This window comes from Anser cygnoides, chromosome 4, assembly GCF_040182565.1.
Source record: "Anser cygnoides isolate HZ-2024a breed goose chromosome 4, Taihu_goose_T2T_genome, whole genome shotgun sequence".
NCBI lineage: Eukaryota > Metazoa > Chordata > Aves > Anseriformes > Anatidae > Anser > Anser cygnoides.
Window position 1 is genome coordinate 78,222,624 of NC_089876.1, and position 23,598 is coordinate 78,246,221.

At 38.0% G+C, this 23,598-nt stretch overlaps 1 protein-coding gene across 21 annotated transcripts in view; it reads left to right on the plus strand.

Moving 5' to 3' along the window:
* The window catches only part of ANK2 (ankyrin 2), a 235,617-nt gene that overhangs the window by 87,126 nt on the left and 124,893 nt on the right, over window positions 1–23,598 (plus strand). For all 21 annotated transcript variants that reach the window (XM_066996871.1, XM_066996889.1, XM_066996870.1 and 18 more), the window contains exons 2-4: window positions 866–967; window positions 12,319–12,417; window positions 13,739–13,837. In XM_066996871.1, coding sequence (XP_066852972.1) covers window positions 866–967; window positions 12,319–12,417; window positions 13,739–13,837 — 300 coding nt within the window. The remainder of the gene's footprint in view (window positions 1–865; window positions 968–12,318; window positions 12,418–13,738; window positions 13,838–23,598) is intronic.

Sequence of the window (23,598 nt, forward strand, 5' to 3'; positions counted from 1 at the left end):
GGTGAGAGGGCTGAAACATTTCATGCTCCCTTGCTTAACGGTACATCCCAAAACCTAGCTCAGAAATGAAAACGTGGTTGTTTTTTTTTTTTTTTCCCCAACCCATAAATGCTAAAGGGACTTTGAGTGTGGATTTACGAGTGCAGGCAGTTTATGAGCAAGCATGTTTGCCACATTATCCTGGATTTAGATATTCAGGCTTGAGTACTTCATCCGCTTTGTTCCATGGTTAGCTACAGTTGCAGTCCTGCTCAGTTTTGTGTTTTTTTTAAAAAAATTACATATTTTTTTACCCATTTATCATGTCCCAGTTTGCGTCACAGCTGATAAAGTCTATTCACTGGAATTTTTTTGCTCTTGGATATTATTTTTTTCTCCAGTACATGCCACTGTGCTAAGCCAGTGCATTTGCATGAACATGAATTGTAGTGATAAAACTTCGTATGCCAAGTACAAATCCAAAGCCAACATATGTTTTGTTAAGTATCTTAACCAATAACAACAGGTTAATTCTTTTCCTGAGTTTTGAGCACATATGCAGAAAACTATGCCTAGGAAGTTTGATACATTTTTTTTCTTATTGTTTAATGTGATTTACTATGATTTCTGTCTTGTCATTGCTTCTTCCTCAGTTTTGAACTTCAGCAATTATTGCCCTTTTTTGCTCACTCTGGCAGGTTGGCAGTTCTTTTGTGCCAGTATTGCCCTGTTTAGGTATCTGTATGTTAATACAGATGCAATATAAAGTCTTCACAGTATTTATTAACCTGCAACATAAAATGTGGAAACCTTTCACTGTGGTGAAACTGTGGTCTCTTTTAAGCAGGAGCTAACTAGAGATGTTTTTCTTCTTGTGTTTTTACAGTCTGACAGCAATGCAAGCTTTCTCCGAGCTGCCAGAGCTGGCAATCTGGACAAAGTAGTGGAATACCTGAAAAGTGGAATAGACATTAATACATGTAATCAGGTAAGATATTTGAAGGACACAATTTCACAAGAGGGAAGTGCAGGACCCCCAGTGCCAAACCTAGTTTTTTCAGGCTAGATTATTTCATATAGATGTTTTGATTTATCTCAAGCTATGTTTTCAGGCTTGTTCTTCAGTGGGATTTTCCTATAGAAAGCTGTCAGTGCCTATAGAATTGTGTTGCTGTTGTAAAGTTTTGCATAAACCTTTTTGGGTTCCTCTTTCTTACTAGTATCCTGCAGGTTTGGATATATACGTTAGTGGAGTACCTGTAATCAAAATTTAAGGTATGTTTTGGTAGTCTGATGCGAATGGACCTAATGTTGTGAAGTTCCATTTCTAACTGCAACAGTGAGCACTATGTATATTCCTCAGAATACTCAAGTTACGCAAAAACGTTTTGTTCTAGTTGAGGAAGTTGCTATGTAGTATTCTTCAGATACAGGTAAGTACAATGAAAATAAACCTGGATATCAAGTTGAAGGTTGTCAGTATTTCTGGCTGGTTTCTTTATAGTTAGGTACCGTGTAAATGTTCTGAGGCATCTGCGTCTTGCAAAATCCACCTCGCTCCTGGTCCTCTTGGTTTTGTATTGCTGTGACAGAGTAAGATTGAACACTGTCTGAACAGCAGATTTGGAAAGCTGAGGCCCACCCGTCGTACAATTTTTTTCCCCTATACTGATAGTCTCATTCTTTTGTTTGTTTGGAGAATTGGGACTCTGCTGACATTCACATTTTTTTTTTGCACTGTTAGATATTGCTTTTTTGTTTAGTGTATCCATTTTAATTGTAATGAGACATGGGTCCCCAGGTAACGGGCAATGCCTCATTTTAATGAAAGATATTATTTCCTCCAAAGAATTTGAATCCCTAATATTGGTTGGTAATCAATAGGTATTGCAGCACGTAAGCAACCATCCTCTGCTCATCTGTCAGATAGCTGTGATTAATAAATTCCGCAGCATGCTAGCTGTCAGGTTTATGGTTTTGTTTTGTTTTAAGCTATTTTGAATACTTCTTTTCTAGCATCTGCATAGCTGTAGGGGATAATTTAAAAGAATTTTGTTGCAAACATTTGTCTGAAGGACAGTGTGGACTGGCATTGTTTGCAGAGCCAAGGAAGAAATTGAAAATCATGTAATGGTATCCTAATGCTTATGTGTGAAGACATTGCTTGAAAGTTTTAAAGGGAGGTGTGCTTGAAGGAATAATAAAAGTGGAACTGATTGAGACTAACAGTATCTTTTCAGGCAATAGTTTGCAAAGATGAATGTGGTAGTGTGTGACTAGATTTCTAATTTGAATTGCAAAAACATTTTTCAGTCACCTAAAGAAGTTTCTGGTAAAGATTTTCACACTTGTTGTATTATTATGTTTAAGCATGGGGGAATTTTTAGAGTCTGGGGTTTCTGTCATACCTAAAACAAGAGTTGTCTTCCAGGACATGCTCTCATTGATATGATAATGATGGCAATAACTTAACAAAGAAATTATAGGTTTAAATTTGTAACAAACTTAGAATTTTGACTTTTTTGAAATAAATTATTCTGGCACTATTTGCAATATGTTGATACGTTTTTCCAAAATATAGAAACAGTCTATGTTTTCAGTTTTATACTTAGTTTTTCAGGGCTTGTTATTGCTTGGATTGCTCATTAAATGAATACGAATGCTGGGGAATGGGCTAGGAATTGAATAATTCATACCAAGGAGAGCAGATGTTAGCAAAATAAATCATTAAATTTGCACAATATCTGTGAATTTTCTTAATGTATTTATATTCAGAACATTCAGTTAATATTTTAGTAAACAAATTTAGAACCTCATTATTTACGTGTACACAAACTCTTAAAATTTTTTTTTCAATTTTTTTTCTATTTTATGGTGAAAAGTACCAACTAAGCATCACTTGATAACCTAAAGACAGAAACATGGTGGAAAGTATGTATTTTACTGAAGAAAAGAAATGTAATTCCATTGTTGTTCAGCTCTAATGAGGACTTCCTTTGTCTGTTGGCTATTTAATGCTGAAATTCTATGGCCTTCACAAAAGTTTAGAAGGATTTTTTTGCAACTGCGTAGTTAGTGCATGACCTCAGATATTTTCAGTGGGTTCTAAAACACGTCTTCATTTTCAAGTTCAAGGGAAGCAGCAGGAGGTTTAGTACTCCTCAGTGCCAGTCTTCTCCCCTAAGAACATTTGCTGGAACTGTAGAGGTAATTGTTTCACCAAAAGCAAGATAAAATCCAATTCAAATGTGCACTCCCATGGTAGAAACAGCACAAGGCAGCCTGGGCATCATAGAAATATTGTATGCTAGTTTATCACATTGAAAGCAGTATGGTCAGCCCATTGATTTTCCTTAGCCTTTAATCACGCTGTCCCACGTGAAGCACCTGATCCCCAGTGACCTGGGGTGCGGAAGTCTGAGGCTTCCCCTGCTATTTTTGTGGGATGTCAGCCTGCAAGTAAACATTCAGTGGGTAGTATTTTTAGCTGACCAGCTAACCTGTGTCCAAGCAGATTAACATCTTGAAGCTCAGTTGCAGAATCTCTAGTCAAATGATAATTAGCATTGCAATCCTGATTACCCTCAGATGGTTAGAATAGCCATGATTTTTATTCTTTTTTTCAAAAAACAGTTTTGGAAAACTGTAAACTCAAATATGCTTTTAACACTATTTAGATATGTTTTTATTGCTGCTCAATGTTCTCTATAAAATAAATTGTTTTAGATATGGCTATAAAAAGGTACTTAAATTTTGTGCTTAAAGTGCTACCTCTCCCTTCCGAGAAATTACTAGTACTGTAAAAACACACTATTAAGGTTCCACCATTGATGTGACTGCAACGCGATAGAACATTTTAGATTGGTTCTTTTATAACTCTATTCTATAAATCCAGTTACTTTTGCTTCATAGCCCAGGGATCTAAGTTTGCAATGAGTGACTAGTACTATCAAATTTAGTAGCATGGTAACTGTGACTTAAAATAAGTATGCAAGTAAGTGTCTGCAGCAGGCCTGCAAAATGTCTTGACATTCGAGTGAAGTCAATGGCATTTCTTTGAATGGGGATTTGAGAGCTCAAGCTTTATGGTGAACGCCTTTCTCCTAACTAAAAGTCAGATTTGATCAAAATGACCACAGACTGGACAATGCCTAGAAATTTGCGAAGTAAAATTGCTTCTAAATATTGTTTTGAAATAACATGAAAATGAGTAAATCATTCAGTCGAAATTTCATATTAGCTCTACTTTGTAACTCATGCCTCATGAGATGGTCTAAAATTTCAGTGCCCCAGGTGAATAGAAACTTCAGAGAATGTTTATGTTCATAGCCTGCAGCATCAGGTTGAACGTGTTGACAGCACAATTTATTCTGTTTTACTGCAACAGTGAAAAGAGCTGTAAAGAGGAAGCATTCACCTGGTAAAAAGCATTTATTCAGGGAAAGTTTGGGAGCCAAGGAAAAGACTGAACACGCTACTGCATTATGTTATGTTCCAGTTTGAAATCTGATGTCCCAATACTAAGTTATTGGAACACCCTGTGGTTCTCCGGTACTACCCAAGCAAACCGCGGTCCCAAAGGCCTTGTCCCAGGCTGTCCACCATGTTGTGCACAGCTTATTCATGGCACCTTGCTAAAGGACACAATCAAACAAACAAGAAATACAACTCTTCTTTAATAGCCCATGGCACAAAATTTGTGTTGTTTCAGGAAGTTTCACCCAGAAAAGAAATAGCACAAGCCATGTCTTTGGGCCCTGGTGCTCTACACGGGCCCAGGAGAAGGCCTAGGGGCAGGTCGGGCCTAGTGCGGGGTGCCCAGCTTGCTCTAGGGAGACGTTGTGCAGACCGAATGTAAGCTGTGCTGACAGGAATCTGGGGCGGGGGGATACCTTTTAAAAGTTTTTTCGTATTCTCAAATTCTTTAGATCCTTAATTCTTTGGTAAATTACCTACACGTTTATTTTAAAACTACATTTAAATCCTAATTAATTTAATTTAAGAATGCAGCTTTCCGCTAGTCTGAAGAAGGCTGTTTTCCTGCACTGGAGCTTTATACTATCCAAAATTTTATGTATACCACCATGAAATCCTCAGTAAAATTCCTTGCCCCTTTCTGATACATGCTGACATTCAGACTTAGAAAAAAGCATGCATTTAAAAAAAAAATATTGCTGTTGGAGAATGTCAGATAATGCTGGCTATGATGGTGAAATGTCAAAACTAACTCAAAAAGCCCACGATTGTGGACGCTGTTCATTTCTGGAAAAGAGTAGATGGAAGAATAAGAAATGAAATGATCTACAATATTTTGAGACATTATCTTCCTTGCTGAAGAAAAGCTGCAGATTATTACAGCGGGCACATGTCAAATGGAAGTTAGGATATAAAAGTGAGAGAGGTACTGTTTGCTGTCTGTGTCAAAGAATTTAATGAACAGGAGAAGAACTGGGGCTTTACATGTGCTCCTTATTGAAAACATATAGAGACAGTCTTTTCTTGCTATCTAGAAGAAAGTTTCATTAAAGGACCTCCTGTCAAGAAAACACTTGCTGTGTTACAGGGGACAGAAGCTGGTAAACTTCAAGGTATGCAGTTACGAGAGATTAGATCTAGACCTGAGTTCTTTTGCTCTTCTCTCAGAAGTACTTCTCAAAAATATTTTTGAATACATCCAATAAACTTTAAGTCTTAGCAATAAGCAACAATATTAGCAAAAAGACTCAACCTCAGGACAGAGAATATTTAACATGATAATCACTTGGAAACATCAAAAGTTTTTTAGTTTTTTCTAGTGTTCATTTTCTCTTGCTTGCTTAGAGCAGAGCATGACGAGGGTTGCTGTAGATTCATCTTCTTTGAAAAGTAGCTCCCTTCTGCAACTGGCTAGCAAAGTTCCTCTTTTGTAAGGGCATGTTAACAATACTGTGCAAAGCAGTGGCTTCTTATACATTGACACCTTATAAGTGAAATCAGAGCCAGATAAATGCAAGCACAATATGTAAATGCAAAAGAATAGATGCTGCATAATTTCTTATAAAGAATAATATCTGATAAGATAGAATTAATATCTGAAAAGATAAAGCGTTCCTGGGTGACAGATGATGATACCGCTAACTTTTAGAATCTGTGGTTTTGCATTGAGGTTAAGATCAAAGCTGGTTTTATACCTGCGTTTATCAGGGTAAGAAAAAAAAAAGAAAAAAAGTTTGACTGGTGTGCAAAAAAAAGTAAAATCTTATATTATTCAATAATTAATATTACCTGACATCTGGGTTGACTCAGGAATTTTCTACACTATGTGAAGTCTTTTGAGCTTTTGACAAGCAGTACAAAATGGAAAATATTAAAATAATCCCTTCAGACCTATAAATAAAATTAATATTTGGAATGCCTGAGCCCTGGTAAGCTAGGAAAAGCTTTCCTCTGTGTACTGGATAATCTGTTTCCCTGAGGACATTGATTACTCTCTGGGGCTTCCCAAGCACAAAGAATGAACTGTGATGGGCCTCCTACATCGTCAGGGCTAGAGAGCGTGATTTCTTAGCCTTTGCCATCCATTGAGCTCATACAGCCATTTTAGCTTCTTGCAAATACCAGCTCTAGAAATTACAAGAAATTGCTCACAAAGCTGTCTGGAGTGGGTTCACTTAGCTTTCAATTAAGACCACCACCTTCCATTGAATAAGTAAGCATCACTGGTGTGTTTTAAGTTTTATGAGGACTGGAAGCATACTTTTCTTCTAGAGGGTAGGGAATAAGGCATGGCAGCTGCTGCTGAAGCCTCGGTTATTCCTCCTCCTTCAAGGGGTTTGAGTGGGGTCTGTCCAGGTTGTGTCCCAGCAGTCTAAGGGGAAAACCTAACACACTCTGCATACATTACATAAATTATAAAAAAATAAATTACATAGGAAATGTAGTTTATTTTGAAAGAGTGAGGTATCTGCATAGTCTTTAAAACATGAAGCAGTCATATATGCATTTTTTCCTCAGTATAATGCTATTTTTAGACTAGATGCCAATTCAGTAAACAATAAGTAACGTTAAGAATAAGCTTTCCTGAACAGAGGTAACAGAAGAAAATGCTTTCTTCAGTTTTAGCAGTTGTTTATCATATCCTAAATTTTCACAGAGCTATCTTTATAAAGCTATCTTTATCTTTATAAATGATAAAAATATTTCCCCAGTTTAATTGTTTCCAAAATCTGATGCAGTTGTTTATCATATCCTAAATTTTCACAGAGCTATCTTTATAAATGATAAAAATATTTCCCCAGTTTAATTGTTTCCAAAATCCGATGGAATTTAATGTTTCTGAGTATGTTAAATGCAGGGATTAGTCATTACATAATTATGTTTTGTTGAATGCTACCTTCAGTTCATGTCAAGTTAAATTATTATGGAATTTTCCCTTTAATCTGAATTCAAGCACAGTTATCTGTTCTGAAAATCATAAATCATTGATATTTCTTTATTTCTGGAGAGATTTAGAAATGTCCATGGGCAAAATTACCTGCCTTTAAATAGTCCCTTTAAAAAAAATCTAGTAATTAGTATTTTATAGGTTGAAAAACCTGATAAGCATTAGAAATATGATTCCCTTAAGGTTATTTTCTATATTTTATGAACTTAGGTATTTTAAGACATGGCTGTTATTTCTCGTTAACGTAGCAAGAAAAACCAACGTGCTTCTGAAGTATATGAATCAACAGTCATAATGTTGGCTAGGAAAATGAACTATGCTTTTATAGTATGCATTTACAAAGCCCTTTTACTTTGGCAGCTCCAAGCTCTAACAGAAATTAGACCCGCAAGTCTAAGGGTTCATCAGCAGTCTGCTGTATTTTGAAAGAGAATTGGTAGTCTGAAATGCAACTTACAGTAATGTTTCCCTGCCTTGTCGTTGAGGTTTGTCAGTTTTCACAGTATTAAAAATTACTTTTCGTGAAAGGAAGAATGCGTGATGGACTTTTGACATTTGTTTTGATTAAGTCTTCTGAACTCACAAGGAGTGAATGCAAAGTCTGATACCCAGAAGAGAAGAGGGCTCACACATTAGGTATTCTGGAGGGGTCTCCAGCTCCAAGGCTTTAAAAACTTAGATCTGTTTGGCTTTTGCTCTCGTTTTGATGGTTTCTTCATAGTTTGGTTGGTGTCTTTATTGCTTGAGTCTCAGTGAGACAGAGCACCAGCTATTAATTACTCCCTCATTTAGCAGCTAACACTCCTAGTAGTGCTAACTCTAGACTGAAGTAGCACTCTAGTCATAATGAGGTCGACAGTATCACTTGTTGATAACTCAGTAGGTTAATTCATTTTCATTAATTTGTAGGCTACAAAGCAACATAAAGGGAGAATTTTCTTAATCTGAAATTATTTTTTCTTTTGCCACCCTCTGTTTTATTTCTTTGTGATATTTTGGGAAAAAACTTCAAAAGACTTTTTGAGCGGAGAAATCCATGTGCAGTTCTCCAATGTGCCCTCTCCCAAACCCTTCTAGAAAAGAGCCTGACCACGTGCACTTTTGAGTTGCCTGAGAGATTTATTCAAAGGAGACTATTTGCAACAACCGTAGGCCAGTATTTTAAAGAGATGGAGAAAAACATTTGACTTTAACAAAGAGTGTGATGCTGTCTTTTAGTCTAAGGCTGTTCTGGTGAGCTCAGATGCCCTCTTAACTCTGTAAGAAGTTGTTGAAACATGTACAGAAGTTAGCACAACCATGCAGAGCTTTTAATTTTTAAAAAAAATAATTAAAAAAATACTTTTAAACTTTCATTGTGTTTGTAAATTATGGTTTGCTATTGGCCTGTTAGCAGATGTGTAAGCCAGTGAACACAACATCAATGGCAGCAACTTGATGGAAGTGTATTATATTCCATGCTTCAAGTGTAAAGTAGAGGGTTACTTTTGTTAATATACATTCTTGCTTCCTAATGTTCTGAAGTATGTAACAGCAAGATACAGGAGAAGCAGAAGCCATTCTTCTGGTACCAGTGCTGATTTTAAATGTTCCTTGAACTGTAGATTGCTCCGGTGCTCTGCCAAGAAGTCACCTTCCTGTGGGGTCAGTTTGCTTTGGGTTAGACAGGAATAGTATGAGTATATATAAGAATATATAATAGTATAAGTATATATAAGAATATATAATAGTATGTATAATAATATATTGCTGCTGAATGCAACAGCAATCTGAGTGCTGTGCTGGGAGGAGTAATTGCACCAGGCAGTGGCCTGAAGAACATCCATTCAGTGAGGGTCTGGTCCTGCTGCAGCTCAGTTCAAAGGCAAAAGTACCATGGACTTCCGCAGGTGATTTTCAGACGACAGCAGTGATACCTGGTGCCAGTCTTCCAGAAAAGAAAGCAACTGAAATTCAGATGGTTTAGAAAGGTTTGGTGATTTTCCCTGGACTTCACAAGAAATTTGGAGGCTTTTCTGGTGCAAATATGTAGGGTAACACTAGAAGTGCTGTGAGCAATAGTGGTACGCGTGCACGCTCGTAGCACTCCATGGGATGCAAAATGCCAAAACCTCTAGCTCGGTGGCAGAGGAGAAAAAGGACAGAGGGAATCAGGCTCTGCAGGGAAACGCTTGAACAGCCAAGCTTGTGAGGTTTAGTATTATGTTCTTTTATGAGAGTTAGAATTACAAATGAGCCTCTGGAAAAAAAAAAGGTAGTTATGGTATATGTCTGTTTTGTTGGGAGGAGCAGCCCAAATGCTGCATGGTTTTGCTCAGCAGACGACTAACTTCATCTCTCCCCCACCCACAACTTTTTGGTAGGCATAGGAGAGAAAAGGGAAGAGTCAGAAACTTTTGTTTTTCTGCAGTACAAGAATGTGGCTGACAGAAACGGAGGAGTTGCATTGGTTAAATCTGAGCTTCCATCATCATAAGTAGCAGGGATCAGCCTTGTGGGCTGGGAAATAATTACAGCACTGGTGCTGATTATGGAGGAACAAAGCTTGCTTTAAGGCTTCAGTTGTGCTGGCCCTTAACATTCAAAGTGCAATGCTTGCTTCTGCTGCTGCTTGGTTTAAGTAATTACAGAATTTGAATGCGTACCATAGGAACTGTTTATGCTGTAGTTTGTTTTTGTAGCCTTTTTACTAGACCTCATTGTATTCATTTTGCTTATGTTTTAATAAATATGATAATAAGTAATATTGCAAAGAAAATCTGTTCAGCAGCATTAGCTTTCAGTTACTTAACGCGGTGGCATTAGATATCTCTCTCAGGGACAAATACAAATATTTCAAGAGTTTGCTTCTGATTTAGCACCAAGACAAGCTTTCCTTTCTCCACAGTCTGCTGCGTGTTAATGCAAGGCAGCAGCTCATTCTGAACTTTCTGCAGCCAGAGGCGTGAGTGCACATAACTTGTGTAGGCCATGCAATGCTTCAGTTTCTGTGCTGTCATTTGTGGAATTCAGTCTGCCTGCAAAGAGTGAAAAAAGGCTGATACAGACCACAGAAGTACATCAGCCGTGTCCAGCTGTAAGGAGTCAGAGTTGCTGTTCATACTCTCATAGGAAGTGTTGAGGACTGAATTTACTATGTTAGATATGAGAACAGGTCTTTGTTTTCAAGCAATGAGAAGGACGCTGTGTGTTTCCTCACAAAATACTATTGCAAAACTTACAACTGCTGTAGGTAGTAGTTGTGGTTGTTTTATACTCAGCTGAGATTAAAAACAAGGAAGATCAGAGCTGCGTGAAATGTTTTCAGCTTGCAAAAAAAAAATCACTGACATGTACGGTCCTAGTCATCCTGATGGTTATGGTCAACCTCACCACATGAATTTTGACTTAAAATATGTTCTTGATCCCAGACATGGCACTGTTGCCAGCCTTGGACTCTGCAGTGCTGTGGTAGGGTTGTTCCTCTGGAGTAAGAAGGATCCTGTTACTGCTGCTTCACCCGCATAATGGGATTTGAAACCACATTTCCCAGTAACATTTCCGAGCTACCAGGCTGCATAAGGGTATTCTTTGCCTTTTGGCAGCTTCTGAATGTAGCCTTCCTTTAGCTCTTTTGCTTTCCTCACAGCTGCACTTCTGAATTTGACCACAAAATCTGTCCGTATTGCATGAATGTAGAATTAAATGGATTTGCTTCAGAAACGCATCTGGATTGGAGTGTCTGCAGCCATTGGACCCACTCCCATTAAATGCCTCCTGTGAAGTGCTAAGTGCTTTAAAATCCCACCAGGAGTTACGAGCTCATGCTGCCTCTGAGGATGGGCAAATAAAAGACTAGAAAGCTCTGCTTGTTGATTTCATAATTTAAATGACTATCAACTATTGTGAGACAAGTGATAAAAGCTACAGAGTGCTCAACTTGCCGCAAGTGACTCAGGTACCTGAGTACCGCTTGTGATGCTTGCAATATGGAAAACAGCAGAGTGCTTGAGGGCAGTGGCAGTATCTGGTGCTGTCACCTGCCTGATGTACTGTGAAAAATAACATAGGATTGTGAAAAATAAGTTGGCAATTCTGTTACAATAGGCTGCCATTTTATATTTTCCCGTGGGTGGAATAGGGATAATAGGAAGAGGAAGATACAGTTTCCATAGCTGGAATTTATAGGAGATAAAGTATCCTATTTAATATGAGAGGGATTTAAGTGTTCATTTTATTAGCTTTTTTTTTTTTTCCTCAAAATCCTAGTGCTCATTTCAATCATTTTCTTGTCCTTTTTGAATGAGGTTACAAATCCACAAAGTTTAGTGAAGACCTGCTCATCAGAAACCAGCAGATGTGCTAAGTCAAAGACCAGTACACCTTGCAAGCCACATATAATCCTATTTTGGTCTACTTGTGTGAGTGGTCTTCTGACTGATACCAGTTATTCCAGAGAAAAGGGGGGAGAGTCCAGGGTTCAGGACAGCTACATCAGCCTGGAAGTATCCTAATTCAATAGACACATCCTGTGTAAATTTGTCTAAGTCTAGTGATTTTTCAGTGATGATAATACCTCAGTAGGGACAGATAAAATTACAGTAAGTATAAGGTAGATATGCACTCAAATTTTGAAATAATGGGCTCCCAAGGTGTAGTGGTCCGAGGAAATGTGGAACTATAGGAGAGGAAGGAATCTCTTAGGAGAATTTGCTGGCCGAAAATATGGTTTGTTTTGATGTCTGTTGCTATGAGAAGCTTTGTCACACAGCGCCTTGGCTTAACTAGCCAAGTCCAAAACATCTGACTTATGTAGACAGTCAGCTAGCAGATGTAACAGTATTCCAGCTACTAATCTTCTTCTTTTACCAGGGTAAGGTAGGAACGTGTATCTTCAGAACTGATATTTGTAACTGATATGGCCCTTGTGCTTACAGAATGGACTCAATGCTCTGCACCTGGCAGCTAAAGAAGGCCATGTGGGACTGGTACAAGAATTATTGGAAAGAGGGTCGGCTGTGGATTCTGCCACTAAGGTAATTCACACACATCTGTAAGTCTATTCACAAAAAGAGTAACTCAAATACATGGGAGAAATTTAGAAAAAAATATTAAAGTACAAAATAAGATTATAGTATAAATACTTCATTGATATTTACAGTGCTGTTTCCATTATGGTCTGTGTCTGTGTTCTTGGCTGATGCTCGTCAGTTCTAATTGAAAAGGGGAAGATTACTTATACAATCTGTTTGCAGGGGAAGAATTAAAAAAAAAAAAAAGAAGTGATGCCAAATTTATTATTTCCAATGACAATTGAGTGAATATAGCTTAAAACAGTAGATTTTTTTCAAATCTGTGAAAATTGATAAGTGAATATATCGTATCCAGAGATATATGCCCAGTCTTTGCATTGAGTTACTGCCACTGTGTCCCTGTGGGATTCTTCTTTTATGATTGCTGATGTACAGGATCTCCATCAAGGTTGGCACTTGGTCATCAGCTCAAAGTGCTTCTTGCTGAACTTCTTATGTCTATCACTGATAGAAAAACAGAAGTTCCCTCCTTCCTTCAAAAACATCTTTAAGTCACCCCGCAGTGAAGCTGCTGGTAGAACTACCAGCTTCCAGATGGAACTTTGGAGTTCTGCTTTGCTTTTATGAGCCTTAGGCACCTGGTCTTGATTGTTTAATAAAGTAATTTAAAAAGCTGGGGATGGGAGATTGGCCTGGAAAAAATACAAGACTCTTACAAAAGCAGCTGTCTACCATGCTGCTGCTGTTTTCGAGAGATGTTTTTTATTATGCACTGCGTCTCTTAACTTGAAGTTAACAACTTTCAAAAATACGCATTTTAATTTTATGCAGATTAGAGAACAGGAAAAAAAAAGGGTTTATCTTCCACTTCTAAAGGACTGATTTCTGTCACTTAAGTTAGATCCTCCTTTTGGGCCTTGTACTAGGAAATCTCATTTTACACGTGATTCACAGCTTGAATTTTAGGATTCCTAGACTCCTTTCAGCTGCATTCTACAGGGCATGATCTCTAGAGCTGAATTGAAAAAAAAACTGTTAGCCCATATTATACTTTATCTAGAAGTTTTTTCCAAACCCAAACCAAATTCTGTAATTTCACTCAAAAGTTATGTTGGGATGTAAGTGTTGAACAACCACCGAAGAAATCTTCATGGTTGCTGCTACCAGTTCTATCCCTTTGATGGTTATGGAACATCATGAAAATGTAAGGTAAAACTGTACTTAAAAAATTTAAGGCCTGCATGCTGGATATTATGAAAGAACTGCTGGTTAAAATGATTCCTAAAGAAGGTAATGTCTTTTGCTTTTTCCCTCTTTATAACAGAAAGGGAATACAGCCCTACACATTGCATCCTTAGCAGGACAAGCTGAAGTTGTCAAAGTTCTGGTTAAGGAAGGAGCCAATATTAATGCACAGTCTCAGGTATGATGCTATTTTCCTTTTTCTTCTAAAAGTTATTTGGTGGAATTTAATGGAGTAGATCTGAGGTGCTAGGTGTTGATTCCAAACTCTTTTGATGCCACACCTGACCTAGTGTTCACTGCTCAGTAAGTAAAATAAAAGTAAATAACAAAATTATGTACTCATTGTGTGATATATAAACTCACATTTTTGTTGATTGAAATCTCTTAACAATAAATTGTTTGTTTCAGAAATCCTGTAAAGTGTAGACATATTACATCATATGTTTTCCTTATATTTGTTTTGCCATAGTGAGGAGCATAAATTCTCAGACTTGATTTATAAAATTGTTTTACGTGGTTGTTTGTGGGCTAGACATTTGCAGATAACTTACTCAGGCTTCTGAACTCATTCTTTCTGGGATCAGATAGAATTTAAGTCAAAAGTTTGGAACGTACATTTGAATTTGGGAAATGCACCTTGTCCTGGTGGGCAAACTAACTGTAAAAAGAGCCTTGTTACTTCCACTGACACGAAGCTTGTCTGTTCTTCCAAAATGTACCAGAGAAGGTGGTGATGTTGCCGAGACTGACTGATGGCCAGTTCTTCTCTCTCCAGTTTGGGCAAGGCTGTAGCGGCAGCTGCTTCCCGGCTGTGATTTCAGAGCTGTAAACAACATGTGCTTGATTCGCAGTGAACAACACGCTGCAAAGTAGCTAGATGAGGGTTTGTTTTCTGAGCTAACTGTTCCCATCTCCTCGACCCTCCCAAACAGACACACTATTATCACTATGGAGCAACTGGCCCAGTTATCCTTACGCATATTTAAGATGCACGCTATTTCCTCTGTTGAGGATTAGGAACAATTTATCAAATAAATTATTTGGCTAATGTTTGTAAATTCTTCCTTCTTAACTATGGCAACTGTCTGTAGCTATAGAGAACAGGACATATGGTACAGATGAGGACTATATATGATACAGGAGCTGCCATCTTTATTCCAGCAACATCTTTCTAACTCATCTTGTCTGCTTGTGACATTCTCAGAAATAAATCATTGAGCTAACAGTGTTCCGGTTGAGTTCAAGTGCATCATTCAATGATTGCAAATACCATTTTTGCAGTAATGGTGTAAGCTATGACAAGGAGGAAAACAAGTCACACTTCAGGGGTAGATTAATTTCAAATTGAATTTTCCTAGCACTTACTGTCTATAGGCAAAATAATGACCCTTAGCTTAATCTTTCTGGGGTACATGAGCAGAACAAGAGAGCGATGTGATTAAATGCTGTAGCTTGAAACTACCTTGGTTGAAAAGAAATTGTGCAAACATAGCTGGGCCTGTGTGAGATGCTTTTCTCAGTCCTGTTCTGTAGAGCATTCTCTTATCAATAGGAACACAGCCAAGCTTGTGAAAGGATTTGATTTGTAAGAGTCCATCCTAAGTCTGACCACCTTCACATCTTGCTGGCCCAGACCTGGGAACCTGCTTTTTTCTTTTTTCTGTTTGATGTCATCGTAAGATGGATGGTATAAAGTAAATGGAGGCCAAGAGATGAAGCAATGGGACTATAAAACAAACAGGTCTGTCTGTACTTTCTTTACATTTTATGACGATAGAAAGAAATTGAAAACATCTTCAAGATGCCTTCAGTCCAAGATTCTTTGACTTTTTATTCTTAATTTTGCTTTTTGCCCCAAAACCGCTGTTAAAGAGCTCTCTCAGGACAAATGTTGGTCAATTACTCTCCATCCTCTACTTACATTAAAGATAAGAAATGCTGTAATTCCATTGCTAAAAAATTTAGGAAACTACTTTCTTAATGAACTTATTGAATGATTTCTGCATTCATTTGTCATCCTTCTCATTGTATACGAAGATTAACTGATATATTTAATATTAGGATTTTGAGCATAGTAAGAGAAGTAATGGTAAAAATGATACTTTCATGAAGCATCATCCCTCATAAACACTTTTCTTTATGCTTGAAAAAGAAATAAAATTTCCTAAATGTGAAAAACACATTCTGACAGAATTGGAAATTAATTTCACAGATATTATTTTATATGCTATTCTAGTTTTTAAAAACGTTTATTGTTAGCAGTGAATGTTCTGTGTAATGTGCGCAGACCTGTTAACAAGCATTTGCTACTTCAGTTACCATCCAAGTGGGATCGATTCAACAGATAACAACAGACATTTAGAAGATGGCAGTCGGCAACCTTGGCATAAACACTTGTTTTCTGCCTGCTGAAATCCGTATCTATCTGTCAGGAGTTAGTTTTCAGAATAATGGGGGAGGGATGCAATATTACGAAGATACTCCACAAAACGTTTGCAAGTGGGGACATTTTTAGATGTAAAAGAATGCGCTCCTAAGGGAAACCCCAAATGGCAAATGTAGACTTGGCATTAATGAACAAAGATGAAGTGAAGGACTTTGATTGGTGTTTATAAAATGATTATAATTTTCAAATAAAGAGTCATAGCATTTAAAGCGAGTAATTCAGCTTTACGTAACATGTTTTTTTTGCCTACCACTGTAAATTTATAGAGTCCTGGTAGAGCTTTACCATCTCTGGTAGTTGATGATTTTTCTCTGCCAGGAGAAGCATATGCAGAGTGGTGATGTGGGAGTTCTGGTGAAACTCCTAGTTCAGATTCTGCAACGTCCTGCTGTGTGTCTGGATGAACACTAATGAACTAATGTTCATTACAGTGTTATAACAGTGTTCATGAACTAATGAACACTGCTGGCACCTCGGTATTTGTTGTCTAACCTTTGCACCTCAGAGCTGCTGGTGGATGATGCAGATAGCGGTAGAGGGCCTGTACAAGTATAGTGTCATCTGATGGAAGGGATTTTCCCCACTGCTGCTGCTCACTGGTTGCCTCCAGACAGAACAAATTCAAACTGCTGGGATGTATCTGCACTGGATTTGTGGCACGTTGCCTTCATTTAAAAATTCTCATTCACTTGAATTGGAGGGTGAGTCCTTAATGCAGTGTGATCCAGCTGCTGGCTTTTGGTTGTGTCCTTCTGCTACCGTTTTGCTGAGGAGATAGATTACAGCTGCTTGATTGTAGCTCCTTCTGTGCTTGCCACAGAGAGCCACAAGTACCCTGACAGAGCTCCCATGTAGGGGCCGTTCCATCATACAGTTTCCTGGACAAAGCACTGTCAACAGCCCAACAGTAAACAACTGCACACAGAGAAAGAGGTGAATGACCTACCTAGATGTGTCTTCTTCTTGGTAAATGTTGGATGGATGCACTTGGGTAATATCTGTTGATAGTATTCAGCATTTTGAGTAGTATTTGTGTGTCTGTCCTTTCACACGCATGTTCCCAGGTAGCTAAAAATTGGAATACGAATGAATAGATGTTGCCTATAGGATGGGTGGAAAGGATGTATGTTTTTAGTCAGGGCTCTGAGCAGCCATCTAAGAATTTGGTTCTAATACTGATTTGCCAGAGACTTCCTGTGGAAGATTAAATTTAAAAGTTATTTCGCTGCCTTTATGCTCGATGAGGATAATGAATGCTGCCTTTCTACTCAAGATTGGATTTACATGCTCAAGAATCACATTCATCATAGGCAATAAATAAGTTTTAAAAAAAAAAAGAAAAACAGACTTCAATGTTAATGAAGAACGGACGTTTGATTTATGATGAGAGTCAAGCGTATGTAACTACAGCTGGTTGAAAAAGATAAATATGAAGTTATATGGAAAAAGGAAAAGAGAATGCCTGAAGAGAATGTGAATACTCAAATACCATTTTTATTTTTTGTCAAGCAATATGGCATTGATAAAAAGAATAAGAGAAAAAATTAATCTTACCAGGCTTAATTAAGAAATTCTGAAATGAGCAAAAATACAAGTTAAAGGCAAATTTTAATTAAAAAAAGAGAAATTATGACTGAAATGCTCAGTTTCTCTTTCCTAGATTTTATCTCAACTCCATTTTTAAAAATAGATGCTATATTGTCACTCTCAAATCTTTTAGGAACAGTTGTTGGTATTGAGGGTGTATTACATCCTCTCCTTGGTATCTCTGTTGTTTCACACTTTATTTTTTTTAGGCCCCTGCTAAATGCCATTTGGTGGTAGTGATTTAATGCCAGTGAAGATACTCAGATTGCTTCATAACTTCCTCTTTAAGGAACTTGGTATCTGTCAAGGTCATTCCCATTTCCAGTGATGAGAATTTGCCATAGTGACGAAATTTATTCTCTGATTATAAACTGATGGATAAGTGAGCATTCTAAACACTAGTTTCTTTAGCTTGCAGTTTTCTTTTTCTTTTTACAGCTAAATTACATAAAAACACTGGCCTTTATCAAAACTTACCACAAGTGATATCTGAAATGCCACACTGATTTCCCTGTTCCTTGCAACAATGAAATAACAGAATTATCTCAGAAAAGGCTATTAAAAACGTTGCAACCACTGAGATTACAAACCCCATCTGTGCTATTTGAGGCTGTTAAACATTCAGGACTTTGATTTTATGGATTTTGTTTTTTATTAGATTACTTTGCTTTGCCCTTCAGTTTTCTGCTGGCCTTCAGAGCTGTTATTTTGTTCCTCTTCCTGTCTTTTCAGAAATCTGTTCCTTTTGAGCTAATACATCATCACCACCTATTTTTAGAAAAGTAATTTCTATTTTGATACAAAGCCTAATTGCACAGTGATTACTAATTGAATGACTCCACTTTCACCTGTGCGCATATCATTTGAGAGCTGACATCTTCCCTGAGTACGTTTCAGACAAATGCTGAAATGAGGGCAAACCCAGAAATGGCTGAAGAAATGTAGAAGTTAGTGGTCCTTTTCAGCAGAACTTGACCAGTGCGCAATTGTTTGGCTCAGTTAGTTGCCTTTTGCTACAAATATTTCTTAAAAAAAATATATTTAATGAATGTCTGTAAGACATCCACTTGTTTGACTCTGCTCATGGTTCCGTGAGCAGATCTAGATATGCTTCGTCAACTCAGAAATCAATCTCTGCAATTTCTCTTTTTGGTTTGACCATGATTTTTGGTCGTGTAGAGATCTGACCACACACATTCTCTGTTGTCCAGCCCAGTGGTCTCCTCCTTTCAGAGCCAGATAATTTCTTTACCCCAAACAACCTGTTACCAGTTTTGCCTGTGCATTAGAACAGCCATCCTTCTCCATAATTCTCCTCTCAGTGAATGCCTACTTTTGCAACATACTATGAATTCTTATGTCAATTCTTGGTCTTTTTTCCAGGTGGAAGAAGTGTCACCAAACTTAGTCAGTCCAACCCTTCCCTTTGATGAATTAGTATTTCTCTGCTAGTTTCTCTTAAAGTCAAACTGTATCTATCATCTGACTTATGTGTAGGCATCAGAGATGCCAGAGAACTGGAATATTAGTCTCCCAAGTGTGATGACGTCCCTAGTGCAATAATCTTAATAACTGAGTCTACCTCTAGGCTTGTTCCCTGCAGCAATAATGCTGAGATATTCTGACCACACATATCGTGTGGAATGGATCTATCCCGACCTTCTCTGTTCCAGGCAAGGTCAAAAAGGTTAGTCTAATATGAAGAGTCGCACCTCATGATACGAAGTGATTCAACAAATGTCAAGTGATTGAGGTACAAAGAGCTGAAGAGTAAAAGGCAACAAAAGGAAATAGAATTCACTTCTATTCGGTAACTGTAAGGGAGCTATCATATCCTGCAGTCATCTAAGAAACACTTCCCATCAATTTTAAAACTTCTGCACTTGACCTTAGAAGAAAGCGTGTTCCCTATTAGCTGCTAAGGTTGTGCTTTGACCGCTGCTTCATTTAGGGGCCCTGACAAAAGGAGGAGCCTACCTTTTAATCATCAGATTATTTAAAGTGACCCAGATACAGAAGGCAAGGATTAGATAAATCAGTACTCCCCCAAGCTGATCTTGTTATTTAAAAGCTCTCTGGTTTCCTTTCCTCTATATCCTTCTCTAAGCTCGTTGCAAACACATTAGCCAAGAAATATTTTGTGTTTAAATTTGTCCCCATTACCATTGCCAGTTCCCTGTTTCAAAACACAGGAGATGCAGCCATCGTGACCGCTGGAGTATTCTTATCCAGACTATTGCTTGGATTAAAGCAATCCATAGAATAGCACAAAATTTCCACCCTTAATATGCTTTCCCAAAAATGAGCGATAAGAGAGCTTGTTGAATGTCCATATTCAGTGTTACCAGTGAAGGGAGGATTTAGCTGATTGTCAGAGAAGTGATCTGCTTGTCTCTATCAGGATGCCCCAGGATTTGCTTTACCAGGGATTGCTCTCCCTGTAGTTTGTAAAGATAATCTTACCATCAGAACGGACTGTATTTTGCAGAGTATTTGGTAACCTATTATGACAAAAAACGTTAATCCCACCGACAGGGCATTCTGTTTTTTATTGGTATGTTCAGAGAGACAGATTCTTAGCTGGTGTATATCAAGGGGAGTACTTTAGTAGCAGTTCATCGTTACTAATGTAATAAAGGATCAGGTCCATTATGCCTTCCCTGGAAAAAAATAATAAGAATTGCCTTCTGGAGGATTATAAGGATTTTGAGAGACGTAAACAAAAGTAATACGTTAAGAACGATGAAGGAACAGATACAGTTATTCATCCTTCCTTAAGCTAGTCCAGGTTTCAGCTGCCTGTCTCTTACAGTGATCATCACTTAATGACAACCAACAGTTATTCTTGATCGTGAGGTATGATTTCAGGCAGCCAGCGAGGTGTATTTGAGCAGTATGCCTGTGGTTGCAAGACAGCAGTGGTGCTTACAGATTTGCAGGGAATTACAGGATAACAGAGAGTAAACATAAGATAATGATTGTTGGTATCAGACTATTAATGTGGGACTTTATCATTTCCCTAACAATTCATATTGTTAAAGGAAAAACAACCCTAGGAGGGTGCCCAGTTTATGATGTCACCCAGAGCAGAAGGAGCGTGGTGATCTAGAAACGCAGGACTGGTTGGCTTTCAATAGCTGCTCTGAGGATCAGGAGCTCTTGAAGAACAAGGAGGGTACTGAGCCAGTTTGATATGCGTCTGTGGGGATCCCAGTTGCAGCCCCAAAACAACTGAACTTGTCAGGGTTAGGTTTACAGTTTAAAATAGGCCAAGGGCGATCCCCAACTATTACAGAGAGGTTTAGTAGAGATCTTAGAAGAATCTCAGAACCACACTTGAGACTTTGTCTCCAAATTCACTGAATTGATCGAATAATTATCAGGTGTACAATAGCACAGTATTTAGCCTTTGGTTGAATGAATGCCTATAGAACAATGCTAATATGTATGGGATCATAGATTAAAGTAGGGTGGAAGTCACTTTGGAGACCTTCTGGTCCAACCCTTCCCCTGTCGACCTGGGCCGAAAGCATGGCCAGATTTGAAGTTACACCCAAGGACGAGGTTAGCTGGGTTTGTTTAGGACTGTGCCCTGTCCATTTTTTGGTATCTACAAGGACAGATTCCTCACCCTCTCTGCACAACCTGTTCCAGTGCTTGACCACCCACCCTGTGAGGAATTGTTTCTTTTTATCTGTTTGAATTTTTTCTTGCTTCATCTTGGATCTTTTGCCTCTCATCCTTTCACAAAACCCCAGTTCTCTCCATGTCCTCTCATGTCTCAGGCTTCAACCCCTTTACCTACCTCGGTGGCCCCCCACTGTATTTGTTCCAATTTGTCCATGTTTTCCTTGTTCTGATAAGCCCCCAAATGGACATAGTTGCCCAGATGCAGTTTTACAAATGCTTGGTAAAGTAGAGTACGTTCTTCCCTCAACCAGCTGCTATATACTGACAGCCTGTTCAGTATTAGTGAGAGGATTTAATATTTATAAGGTCAATATAAGGCAGTCCAGGCCCTTCCTGTATCATATGATGATACCCTTTATCTTTGTATTGTAGCTGGAGTGGTGGTGTTTTTGAGGCAACTTCTTCTAGAAGAGGCAGGAAAATTAATCTCTCCTATTCTACTTACCTGTATCGGGGTCCTTCTCAGGAGGAACACCATAAGGGGGTGATGTGATATCAACATTTTTGCTATATCATAATGCAGATTTCATCTCTTCTATCTTCAACCTGCTTGAATAGAAATCACAGCATCAGACTTTACTTGGATCACATTTTCAAGATTTTTTAAACAGACATAAGAAATAGCAATGTAATGTAAAGTAAATAATATAAATAAGTAAATAATATAACTAAGTAAAAATGCACATTCTCATGTAATAATGTCCTCCTTCCAGAAGTCAAAATCTGCATTGTGTGTATAGCAAATGGAGATTCTTGTGCATCTATGTGCACATTACAGATGTGCAGTTTGACCAGTTTTGTATTTCTGGAATGAGTGCTATTGTCCACTACTGTCACTACAGCTAACTAGATGAATAGCCTGCCATAATGTATGACGTAAAAACGTAGCTCGTCTCTAGGAAAAAAAAAAAGGTTTACTTAAATATATAATTTCTACCTTGTACTTTGATGGTCTTTAACTAGTAGATTCCACTGATCCAAAGGGAGGTGGTATAAGATCTTGTAATACATGTTTCTCAGCCAACAGTCTGAAAACAAACTGAAAAGATTTACAACATCTCTTAATCTATTTTTGTAATTTGCAATCTATTTAGTTTAAGCTCCATAAAAGAAACTAGTACCAGTGGTGCAGGTCAGAACTTAAGACTTTCATTTAAACAAATAGTGTTTTTTTCCAACAAATGATATGATGGAGAGGTGTCCTGTAAGATTTGCTCTTCAAATACACAAACCTCAGGAGCCTGTATAAACCAGCCTATTAGCTGGAAAGGTAAGGGTTTACCAGACCGACATGCCACATTTCACCCAACTGTAATGATGCAATCTGAGAAAATAAAGAACAGGAACTTGATTTGTTATCCCCTTATATTTGTGAGAGTGTTAGATATAACTGAGTCAAAACCCAATAAGTACAAACATTTTATTTATGATTTTAGTGTGATATTGTCATCCTTTCAGCCCATAACCATATACATAATATATGTCTGTATATGTATGTTTCCAGAATTGCTTTCACTTTACCACAGATAGAAGGCAAACCCCAAATGCTGTTTTGGATGACTGCCCAGAATTCAAATGCAAGACTTCACCCTAGCTAAGCTGGTCCCTAACCCATGCCCAGTATCAAGGTTATGTTTCCTGGTGCATGACTAATCTATTTTCTTCCCATTATTCCCCATCAGCCCAATTCCTATTACAGGCTTCCTCTTCGTAAAAATGATACTTTCAAGGCACAGAACATCTTGATTTCTGCCTGGCTGTGTTTCAGACTGTTGTTACTTTCCTGTTCCTGATGGGAAAATCGTGATATTTGAAGCTCTAAAATAGAATGCTTGTGCTCTTTAAGTTTGTCACATAAGCTAGAAAGTGGCTTACAGTAAAATGCACTTCCCAGGAGAGGGCTTCTTGGAACTGCAAGGCAACAGGTGGCAGATGTATTAGTATTGCCTGAACCTGCACCGCAGCTGGGGGTCTGCATGATCTCTCACAAACCAACTCGGTGAGCACCATGAACCCAGACCTTTTTTATTCATGGGCTTTATAGTTATCTCATTGCTGTAGGCAGAGTGGAAAACACTATTTATATTACTAGAGAATGTGAGACAGCTGAAGAGGTGCTATTTTTTTCTACATATCCTTCTGTGTCACTGCAGATCCTTGTATTTTTTAATTAGTACAAATTAGTTTTATGGTCTGTCATCTCAAGCAGATAGATG